Source organism: Lonchura striata, chromosome 3 (genome assembly GCF_046129695.1).
Source record: "Lonchura striata isolate bLonStr1 chromosome 3, bLonStr1.mat, whole genome shotgun sequence".
Classification (NCBI taxonomy): Eukaryota; Metazoa; Chordata; class Aves; order Passeriformes; family Estrildidae; genus Lonchura; species Lonchura striata.
The window spans coordinates 80,882,537-80,894,350 of NC_134605.1; the positions used below are offsets into that span (position 1 = coordinate 80,882,537).

At 45.2% G+C, this 11,814-nt stretch overlaps 1 protein-coding gene across 2 annotated transcripts; it reads left to right on the plus strand.

Annotated features, from left to right (window-relative positions):
* Positions 1 to 473: 473 nt before the first annotated feature.
* TENT5A (terminal nucleotidyltransferase 5A) lies at positions 474 to 7,771 on the plus strand. 2 transcript variants are annotated; one of them, XM_021546212.3, is made up of 3 exons: positions 474 to 555; positions 1,361 to 1,868; positions 2,866 to 7,771. In XM_021546212.3, exons 2-3 carry the CDS (start codon positions 1,446 to 1,448, stop codon positions 3,643 to 3,645), a joined length of 1,203 nt encoding a protein of 400 aa, XP_021401887.1. In that variant the 5' UTR covers positions 474 to 555; positions 1,361 to 1,445; the 3' UTR covers positions 3,646 to 7,771. The 2 variants fall into 2 exon arrangements, with proteins under 2 accessions (XP_021401887.1, XP_021401877.1); XM_021546202.3 differs by lacking the exon at positions 474 to 555 and adding an exon at positions 888 to 1,153.
* Positions 7,772 to 11,814: the final 4,043 nt, after the last annotated feature.

The following is an 11,814-nucleotide window of genomic DNA, read 5'->3' on the forward strand; positions in this document are numbered from 1 at the left end:
GCGGTGACGGCCCCGGGTGCTGCAGCGTGCATCGGGTGTGTGCGCTTAGTCTGTTCTAAACAGTATGTTTGTGTATGTTTTAAATAGGATCTGTTTTCAAATAGTATCGATATATATAAATATCGATATGTGTTTAAAATAATAACTATATGTATGCGTATGTACGTAACAGGTGAAAAGCAGATGCATTCATCGTTATTTTAAAAAAAATGCAAATAAAATATATGGGCATGTTTATATAATATGCTTGTTTTCCATATCATTTTTACGGCTCCGCGGTTACTCAAGTTGTACTCTATAGGCAGGATGCTCCTCTGGAAGGCACCGGCTCCTCCGTGATGTTCGAGATGTCTTTTTTCTCCCCTCGCCGGCGGGGAGGACGGGCGGACAAGGGGGAAGGGGCCGGGCCGGGGCCGGGCAGGCACGGCGTGATGCCGCTGCGCTGCCGCCGGCGGCTCTGGAAATCTCGGTCAGGAGCCGAGCAGCGAGAACCACACGGCCCGGGATCCTCGGCATCTGCTTGGAGAGGGGCTCTTGCCAAATTCCGTCGCTCTGGTATGAAGTTTGGCTGAGCCTGGGATGACCGGGAATGTCGGGGGGGCGGGCGGGGGGTAAAAAGGCAGAGTTAAAAAAAGACGGGGAATGAATGGCTGCGCGGAATGAAGGGCGCCCCTGGGCGCGCATCTAGGCACAGCAGGAGCGGGAGGGGCCGCGCCCCGTTCGGGGCAGGGAGCGCCGCTGCACTTGTTGCCTCCCCGGAGCCGTGCGGGCGGCCGCGCCGCGCCGCGCGGGTCTCCCAGCCCGGGGCGGCCGCGCCGGGCGCTCCGCCGGCGCGGAGGGGCGGGCGGGAGGGCGGCCCGCGGGCGCGCGGGGTGTGGGCGGGCCGGGGGCACCGCCGAGGCCGGCCATGCAGATGGAGGGGGCGGGACGCGGGCGCCGTGACTCGGAGCCCCGGAAGCGAGGAGAAGCCCCGTATAAAAACTACTGGGGACCTTTCCCGGCCAGAACTACGAAAGCTCCGGAGACGGCGGCAGCCTGCGGCGGCAGCGAGCGGGGCGGCCTCTTGGGCGGTGCGGGGCGGCCTCTCCGTGGGCGCGGGGCGGCCTCTGCCCCGGCGGGAGCGCGGAGAGCGGTGCAAGCAGCGGCGCTGCAGGTCGGGCACCTTCCCTTATCCTGCAGCACCGCCTGGCTCCGGGGGGCTTTTTCTCCCCACACCCCCCATTGTATTTATCTATTTTTTAAAATCTAATCAGTAGGTGTGTCCTCCTGCTTCCCCACTGAAAGGGACGGCCACAGGGGAACGGAGCTCGGGCGCCGGGTGCGCGCAGCTGCTGACCGCTGGCTTTTCCTCTTTTGCCAGGCGCGGAGAGAGAGAGGCCCCGGGGGGCCGGCGGGGAGCCGGAGCGGTGCCTGGATCCAGCCCGCGGAGGCGGCGGCCGCTCACCATGGCAGACGATGAGAAGGCCGGCGGGAGTTCCGCGGACGGCGGCGAGAGCGCGCACTGCAACGTGCTGAGCTGGGAGCAAGTGCAGCGTCTGGACCGCATCCTCAGCGAAACCATCCCCATCCACGGCCGCGGTAACTTCCCCACGCTGGCCATGCAGCCTCGCCAGATCGTCAAGGTGGTGCGGAGCCGGCTGGAAGAGAAGGGCATCGGCCTGCGGGACGTGCGGCTGAACGGCTCGGCAGCCAGCCACGTCCTCCACCAGGACAGCGGCCTGGGCTACAAGGACTTGGACCTCATCTTCTGCGCCGACCTCAAAGGAGAAGCCGAATTTCAGACTGTGAAGGACGTGGTCTTGGATTGCCTCTTGGATTTCTTACCCGAGGGGGTGAATAAGGAGAAGATCACGCCTCTCACACTCAAGGTAAACCTGCCCTCTGCCCAGCCGCCCGGAGCGGGCAGGTGTGAGTGCCTGCCCGCGGGGAGCGGGCGCCTTCCCCTGGGATGGAGTGGTGCGCTCCGGGACGCAGCTCCCCCCCACACCTCCGCGACCCATGGGAACCCCGAGCGATTTATTCACCCCACGCTTAAAACCGAGGAGGAGCTTACAGTGAAGCGCCCTGACCGGGGCTCTTCAGGATTAATTAGCTTTTTCTCCCTCCCGGTTGATTTGCTGGGAGCGTTGTTTTACCTGGGGCGTGTGCCAGGCGCTGCACGCCTCTCCCAGTCCGGTTCGGCAGCAGCTCGGTATGCCGGTCCCGGATCCCGGGTGCACGGGGAGCGTAGATGGATTTAACATCTGCAAGAAGGAAACCCCGTCTGCAAGGCATGCTTCCAGCTGTGCTAAGTGCCCCAGCGGGGAGGCATATTCCCTCCTCTAGAAGACACTTTGCTTGAGTTCATTAGGCTGAATCCAGATATTTTCAGATTTTTAGAGGGATTAATTTTTTTAATGTGGGACCGATTTATGGAACCTGCACTGGTAGGATTGAGGGGAATGAACATTTGTTAACTTGTTCTTTGGGAAGTAGAGAGAGAAGTGAAAACCAATAAATAAGATTTCTTTTTAGATCGTAGTAGTGACCTTCTGCATATGGGTGCAGGCATATTTGGCAGATGTACCATGGACTTAGTCTGTAGATGTATTTAGAAGCTACTGAACAAAGTAGTGTTGCTGTATGCTTCCCTTGCACGTCACAGTCCCTGCAGAACACCCTCCCCTGTTATACCCTTGCAGTTACAGCATTTTGAGCTCTCACATTAAACACTTACTCTGTGGTTTGTATCTGCAGACTCCATGAAATCTTTTATGAAATGCAGATATGGGGCGGGGGGGGCTTGGAAGGGGTTAGCAAATGAAGTAAAGGAGAAATTTCTTGGATCTTTGTCTTGATTTGCTCATTTTGTCTTTCTCATTATAGGAGGCTTATGTGCAGAAAATGGTAAAAGTATGCAATGATTCAGACCGATGGAGTCTTATCTCCCTGTCCAACAACAGTGGCAAAAATGTGGAGCTGAAATTTGTGGACTCTCTGAGGCGGCAGTTTGAATTCAGTGTCGATTCCTTTCAAATCAAGCTGGACTCCCTGCTGCTTTTTTATGAGTGCTCAGAGAATCCGATGACTGAAACTTTTCACCCAACTATCATTGGTGAGAGCGTTTATGGGGATTTCCAGGAAGCCTTTGATCACCTCTGCAACAAGATAATTGCCACCAGAAACCCAGAAGAAATCAGAGGAGGTGGTCTTCTGAAGTACTGCAACCTTTTGGTAAGGGGCTTTAGGGCAGCCTCTGAATCTGAGATTAAATCCCTGCAGAGATACATGTGTTCGAGGTTTTTCATTGACTTCTCAGACATTGGCGAACAGCAGAGAAAGCTGGAGTCCTACTTGCAGAACCACTTTGTGGGATTAGAAGACCGCAAGTATGACTATCTCATGACCCTTCACGGTGTGGTGAATGAGAGCACAGTGTGCCTGATGGGACATGAGAGGAGACAGACTCTGAATCTGATCACCATGCTGGCCATCCGGGTCCTAGCCGAGCAAAATATCATCCCCAACGTGGCCAATGTCACCTGCTATTACCAGCCAGCCCCATACGTAGCAGATGCCAACTTCAGCAATTACTATATTGCCCAGGTTCAGACGGTGTTCCCTTGCCAGCAGCACACATACTCTACTTGGCTGCCCTGTAATTAAGAACTGAAACTAGTAGACCCCGTGGAGAGAACTTTTTCTAAGATGTAGGAAGGGGTGACGGGTCCCTCTGAAATGGGGTGTTTTGTGCAATGATGATCTGCTCTAGTTTTTAAGCTTGGGACAAGCTTGTGATTGTTCTAATAATTAATGGGAGCATGATCAAGAAGGAACCCCCAAAAAATTGGATCGTACCCCAGAGCACAAGAGGCCTGTCATTAAAAGCAACCAGCTTCCCCTGAAATAAGTGAGGGAGGAATGCTTGATGACAATATGGGTTGGCAATATCTGCTCCCATAGCTTTGGCATAGAGAAGGTGGGAAAGCCTTATTTTCTTTTATTTTTATTCTTACTCTAGAATGGGATCTGCAAAAGGGAGATTATGAAAGAAACAAAACAGACAAAAAAAACAACAAAAGAAAAAAAAATTCACAAAAAACAGTTCTACATATATTCAGGAGTTAAAAGTTAGAGGCATAAAGCAGAGATAAGCTGAATAAAGTTGTATATTGGAATTACTGCATTTGGGGCTTGCAGCAAGTGCTGTCTATGGATTGACCGTGTAGAATGTATAGCTTGCTTGACTAGAATGCTTTACCAGAAACAGCTTGCTCCAAATGAACAGTAGTAGATTGGCACAGTTATAGAATCAGAAACACATACAATGACAAAGTCCATTATTTCCAGCTGCGTGCATGCCTCACATTTTAAAAATGTGGGAATGCTGGAAAACCAGCTGTGGCAAGAAGTATATACTTAAGGACCAAAGATTTCACAAAAAAGTTATCCAAGCAAAGAAGATACAGTAGAGTATATATATATATATAAATATATATATATGTAAAAGGAGATGTTCCTATATTTGTACACACCAATAGTAATCAAAAGTGCCTGATGCCTTCATAAAATTTGAAGTGAGAAAAAAATATATAGTTTTGTGGTTTAACCATGCATTTTGTTTTATCAGGGACACAAGGATAAAAAAAAAAGCAAACCAACCCATAAGCTTGTGAATAAGTGGTGGAGGAAATGCCCTATTTTTTTTCTTGGCAAATACCTGTATAGAGTTAATGTTTTGTCGGTGTGCTATTATCCTAGGTACGTGTGTGTATGTGTGTATATATGTTTGTGTGTGTATATATGTACATGTTATTGGTGTATATCTATATATATACACACACAATATATATTAATGTGGTCTAGGAAAATGTAGCAATTAAGGAATGTTTAAATAAAGTACTACTTGTTTTCCAGTTTGCAACAGGATGTCATAGGACAGTGGGCACCTTGCAGTGAAATTTTAACCCACACCTGAGAAATTTGGAGTAAATGAACCAGTCAGGATTAAGGTGGGATTCAGAAAATGTCTTTGGTTGCAAGAACAAGGATTACAGTAATTCATTGGGTTGCTTTTGAGCCATAATAATTCCACAGATGGAGAAACGTATGACTAGCTGATTTTTTAAACTGTTTTGTACTGTAATGCCATTTTGACATTTAACCCACTAATGTTGTGACTGCATACCTCCATGATGTGTAATTTCAGTGGAACGTGGATCAAAGATAGGTTTATTTAAACCCCCTGACAGCTAAAGAATATTGTATTAGTTGGTAATTTGAACACTAATTGTTAATATTTAAAGGAGTATTTTTAATAGAATGCATTATGCATTCCAGGACCACTAGAATTTAGCAAATGTGAAATGAACCCTTTTTAAGAGTGTTGCACGATTGCTGAAAATTATATTTTATATATATATTATATATATATATATTTTTATGCAAATATTAAACATCTTTGATCTGGTTGTCACACTGCATTTACAATTTTAGTACTGTACTTTATTTAAATGGAATCACTTTACATTGGAACAATAGCTATTCACTTTCATTTCCTCTCCCGAAAGACCAGCAGGGGGGAAAAACCAACCTCCTCCACTGCTGTTTTCACTTCAGTGCCATCTCTGAAGGTGTTAAATTCTTTGTTGTGCTTTGAAAACCTAATGACTAAGTGACACTTGACTCTGATATTTTGCTTTTTCTTTCTGAGGGGGGAGAAAAAAAGGGAATTCAGGCTTTTGAAGGAAATCCGTCTGTGCCCTGCCTGGTCACAGGCACAGTCTGGCTCTGACGTTGGAGTCAGGGGCAGAGAGAGGGAGAGGACTCGTGTCCTGGCAGTGTATTTTCCCTATGGAGTGAGCAAGGTACATCTATTTTTGTCGCGCTTTGTACTTTTCACTCTGCAGGCACTTTAAAAGGAACCCGATTTGTTTACTAAAGCACCTTCCCTGGGAGTCCTTCAGGAAACTTAAAAGCTGGTCCCTTGCCATTGCTGGAATTGACATGCAGCCCTTGTCCCCACCTTCCCTTCCTTTGGTGCTGCCTTCTTGTCCCATGGAGGATCCCTGCAGCCCGCTGGAGGCTCCGGGCTGGGTGCTCCTGGCCCCCGGGCTCCCCGCACCTCCTGCTCCTGCTTTGCTAGCGGAAGCCAGGGGAGGGCTGGGGAAATAGGATCAGCTGGTAATGTGGTATGTCTTCTCTCCCACAACTATTTGTGGCAAATAAATGACTCATCCTCACTTTAAAAGGGTTTGAGAATCTATAGCTTTGCCACAACCACAGAATGCTGATAATACATGATACAGTGCTGTGCTGTTTTTGCTTTGAAGGACCCTTTATTTTTGCCATTGCTTGAAAGAAAGTTTTGAATTACTTCCTCTCAGCTCAAATCTAATTGTGGGTTGGGTTTTTGTTTTTTTTTTTTTTTTTTGATTGACAGCAGCTAGTTACCTTGTAGTGCATACAGCAGGGCTCTGAGCTAAACTGCACCTTTTGGCATTTGCATTTTGATACATATATAATATGTTTTTATATATATTATATAGGTATTCCAGATCTGTTTTGCATATGTTAATGATGAAGTGGTGGAACTGGTGGAGCTTTGTTTTATTTGTGACTGGTGGCTTAAAATGTGCCTGGTGTTAGAGGTGGGAAGAAGGCATGAGTTCAGGCCAAGAGTAAAATGAGAACCTCTTTTCAAAGCCTGGTTATTTCTGTGGTTTGCACACCTTTCCCTCCATAAAGTCTGACTTCTTTTTAACTGTTTTTTCCCCTCCTCTTCAGCACACTGGTACTTTTAAAGTTAATAACAGTGTTCTTGCTTTGTAGACTTGATCTGTCCCATCCAATCAGCTGTAAGGTTAGAGCTTGTGCTACAGAAGACAGTGCCCCTTTTAAAGAGCTGAACTGATTAAAGACATTGACCTGATTACAGTAAAACTGTTTGTGCCACCGCTGAATTTCCTGCTAACCAACAGGGCGCTAAACTTGGTTAAATGTAACGATCATAAAACAACCAAGAGCTTTTAAATGGGATTTTTCTTCTTTTTTTTTTTTTTTTTTTTCTTAGATGTAGCTGTCCTCTCAAATGCAAGAATATTTCTCCTAAAAATAGAAGGGCAATTAGAAGACCAAAAAGATGATATTTTTCTAGTTTCTTGTATTGCACTTAAAATATTTTTTATCTTGCACAAAGGCCTTCACACAAATCCTCTAAAAGCAGCTCTTACTAAATGCTTGGTTTGCATCACATCAGAAGCTCCTACCAGTTCAAAAATGTGCTTTTAAAAATTGAGATAATTAAGTGTGTTAGATAAAACTGCACAGAAAAGGAAAAATTGTATTTGCATATTCAGCTCCTATTTGAATATATTCTTTTGTATGGTTTTCTTTATGCAGAGAATTTCCCTTGCAAAAAAGAAAATCAGTGTACCGTTTTGCTGTTGTAATAGTGGTTTGCTAACAAAATAAATAGTAAAAAAAAAAATAGCCTGCAAATTTCAAGACATCTTGGCTAAAGGCACTGCAGGCTCCTGCAGTCTGTAGGAGTCTGTGCAGATTTGCTTTCCCTCAAATTTCCTTACAACTGTTGCCTTCTGCAAGGCATCCTGTTGCAGCAAACTGCTCCTTGGATTGCTCTTTTGGAACATTTTGACTATAGGCTTTGTCACAGACAGAAAAAGAGCTGATGGAAAACAGACTCTAGAGGGAACAGATTGTGAATTTTGTTTACAGCATCCAATATTTGGATTTTTTTTGTAAATAAAAAGAAGTTATTTTTTTCTATTGATTTGTGTCTGCTGTCTTCCATGTCTGAAATAGCTCTGGCCTGCTCCTACTGAATACCAAGTTTGCTTTCATTAGAAGAGGACAAGGGCAGCACTTTTCTGAGAAGAGTAGCATTCGGCTGCTTTCCGATTGGAGCGCAGAACATTTTGAAAAGCCCTGCCTTGTGCCAGCTGAGTTTGGCTGGCTGTACTCAGCTGCAGAGGAACCTCCCCAGCCACTGCCAAAAATACACACTCCAGCACCAGTTGGGCCGTGCAAATGGTCCGAAACATGAAAAGGAAACAGTGCCATGGCAACCCCACGCCCTCCCTGCCCTCCCAGTGTAGGTCATGGGACCAGGCATTTGTGATGGGTGCACCACAAACCACCGTGCTGGCAGGAACAGGGGTGTCCTGGTGTCCTTGAGGTGTATTTGGTTGGGGCTGATGTCTCCACCTTACTATTTTGGTTGGTCCGAGGGGCAATGGTGTGCTGCTGCCTGGGTGTAAAGGTGGTGCCAGGTGTTAGCGGGTGGGGTGCTGCAGGTCCTGAAGCTTGGGGCGCTGCTGGGGAGAAGGGATGTGCATGCCTGATTGATTCAGCTGCTGAAGCAGTCTGCTTCTTCCTGCAGATTCAATGTTTACTCTTCTTCCCTGCTCTACAGTGCTGCCCTTGTCAGCAGAGGTATTTTCTGTTTTCTATGTTTACAGGAGAGATGCCTCAGTAATGAAGGCTAATTTCCTCAAAAAGCACTTCAAGGAGATATAAAATATTAATTTACAATGCTCATGGCAATACTTTTTCAGCCATGGTGCCTCAGACTGACCCAAATTTAAAAAATATTGGCTAAGAGTCTGCAGTATGTAGTTCTTACTAAGCTCATTCATATACTGTGCTGGTCTTAGGAGTCTCAAACTGGCTCAGTGGGAGTGTGAATATGCTTATTGTAATGATGAGTGAACCTGTATTTCTCTGTTAAAAAAAACCCAACCAAACAAGCTGGTGGATTTGCTCATTTTTCCAGGCACAGGAGCAGCCCCCTTGCTGAATGCCAGGTGCATTCTGCATAGTACCTCTTTTGAAATCAGCCTGGCCAGGAGGGGGGGATGCACTCAGCATCCCTGCCCCATCATCTTTCATCATCTTTCCTCCCATGTTATTGCCAGAAAAGGATGGGGCACATGGCCTACCCTTTCCTCCTGTTAACTTACTCAGTTAGGGAATATTTCAGAGAGTTTGACAAAGGTAACTATCCAAAGACACAAATGAAAACTGGGGTATTGGAAATCATCTAAATCTAAATGCCTTTGTATGTATCTCAAAATCAAATCCCAGATGGATGCTCTTACACTTTGGAGCGAGTTAATTCCCATTTCTCTGCTTAAATTTGGGGGGATTTTTTGGAGAGCAAGTTGGGTGTCTGGAGTGTTGTGAGTCCTCTTTCTCAAACTGAGGAGGAGTGTGATGTGGACACATCCAGCTGAGTGATCACTTTAGGATGTTGTGATTTTCTGGAATACTGAAACTGTAGTACTGAAGAGGAGGGAGGGCAAAAGCAAAGTGGGAGAGTGGAAATCACCTGAACAACAACACCCTGGAAAGCTGGAGGATGAAATGATAGATTACAGTAGGAGAGGAGAAATAGCTCAAGTCTTTAACTTCTGCTCACCCTGCTAAAATAAGTCAGATCAGAGAAGTTGTCACTTATTGAGATAAGTTACAGTCTGTGGTTTTCCTTGGCTGTAGCAGCACATATCTATTTTATTGCCATAAAAAAAATACACAGGAACCTTTTTACTCAGGAATGAAACTGAATTTCTAGGTTTTATAGAATTATTAGGTTAGAAAGACCTTCCATATCATCAAGCCAACTGTTTACCCATCACCACCAAGTCCACTAAATCATGTCCCTAAGTACTACATCTGCTTATCTTTAAATACCTCCAGAGACAGTGACTCCCCATGCTTCCTAGGGCAGCATGTTCCAATGCTTGACAACTTTTTTGTTGAAGGGGTTTCTTCCTAATATCCAACCTAATATCAACCAAATTTGAGGCCATTTGCTCTTGTCTGTGAAACCTCTCCAGAGAGTTTTTTAGAAGTTCCATGCACCTTTTTCCCAACTGTTTTTGTGGATCTAGTCATGCCCTCCTGAAGCTGCCACCAAGCAACCTTCTCCCTTTTATTTATGTGTTTTTAGTGAAATTCAGTACAGGTGGCTATATGAACTTATGTAAAGCACAGCTATATGCTGTTGCATTGGAACTGGTATACTTTTGCAGCAATGCCCTGAATATCCATAGATGTATGTCAGAAACAGCTCTGCAGTGGGGCTCTAGTCTGCATGCAAGGATCAAGAGTACAAAATCCAAATCTGTACATTAGAGAAGAAATATTCACAGTTCAAAAGCCTGATAAGCTATCATGAGCAGATGCATCTCCTACATACTTACATAGCCTTAGGCTGTGCATCCTTTGTGGATGCAAAATTTCACTATTTCATGTGGCTGTTGCACAAGGATGTGAAACGACAATGCTTGACAGAAAATTTTCTTTTTTGCATTGTTTGGGAAAAAAGCTATGTCCTAAAATACACACATAATTGGGCACACAATATAGATAGTCCTCATGTGAAAACATTCCTCAGATTCCCATAATGGCTTTGAGGGAATAAATTGCTGCTTTTCAAGAGGTCATGGCTCGTAAACATACTTTTCCTTCTGTTGGATTTAGGGGTGAAAATGTTTTATGAGTGAACAATTCTCCTTAGTTTAATTTTCTTCTTGAAAATGGAGACATCCAGAAGAGCCAGCCGTTTTAAAAAACTAAAATCTCTTGTATGTAACCTACACAGGGTCTCTCCTCTGGAGTTCCTCCCTTGGGGGCTGTAGAACAGTGTCCCTTCTAAAGTCACAGCTAAAGACAGTAGACAATGAATGTGCTTTGGAGACGTCCAGCTCATCCTCGCCTGTGTGTGTATGTGGTCACCTCTCTGGAGTTTGAAAAAAGGTGATGAGGGGTGCCTGGAGCAGGGAGACAGGCATTCCTGAGGGAGATGTACATGGCTTTGTGATAGTTTTGTCTCAGGGAATGTGTTCCTTTGTGAATGTGTGCTTGAGGATTCACGTGTCGCAGTAACTGCATGGCCATTGTTTTAACCGTGACTCCCTTTCTTGGCTCATTCCCTCAATACAGACAACTGTGGAGTTGCTGCAGTACATTCTGATGTGGAATAGTAATTGCAAGAAAACCTTTCTGTAATCACAACCAATCTTAATTTAACACTTTGGGGAAAAGATAAAGCCATAGTCCTTTTTGGTTTTTAATCTTTTGTCCTTGAGTAGTTTTCTCACAGTTTCACTTCTGCATTGCTGTTCTCTGCTTGCGTCTCTGCTGCCTTCTCATCCTGCTTCTTGCAGAAGAAGGAGTGACCAGCACCACATACTTCTCTTCAGACTGTCAGTAATTCTGCTGGTTTCTAGTGTTTGATAGCCACTATTGTAAAGTTGGTGCTAGATGTGTCATTAGGTGAGGTTCAACAAGAGGTGTGGAGCATGTCTGTGCAACCAGGTGTCCTGGGTATCCTGTGAAATGCTCTTCAGAAGTATTTCAAGCCACGCTGTCCACTAGCAGTTCTTCATGACAAGGGAATTATTCATACAGCCTTATACAGTTGAATTTCTCAAGAAGTGCAGAATAACTGTTAAATTAATTCAAAATTTAGTAAAACAACAATTATGTTTAAATCGGGGGAAAATGCACTACAAGGCCCTTATTAAAATGTCAGCATGCAAACTAGTAAGAGAAGATCTTCCTCAGCTTGAAGTATTTTATTTGGGTTTCACCAGGCTGTTTATACAATTTGCATTTGGGTTAAATTATCCACTGAAGAAGGGTTTGCATCTCTTGTTCCTCACCTCAGTCTTTGTTGTTTGGGGATCTGCTTTGCAATGGTGGTGTAAACTATGACTTGACTGAATTATGTAAGTGCTGTTTATGAGTAAAACCCTATAAATGTTAGCCAGTGGCAGAAGTGAAACCAAGAGTTTGGGCTTCCTTCTCACC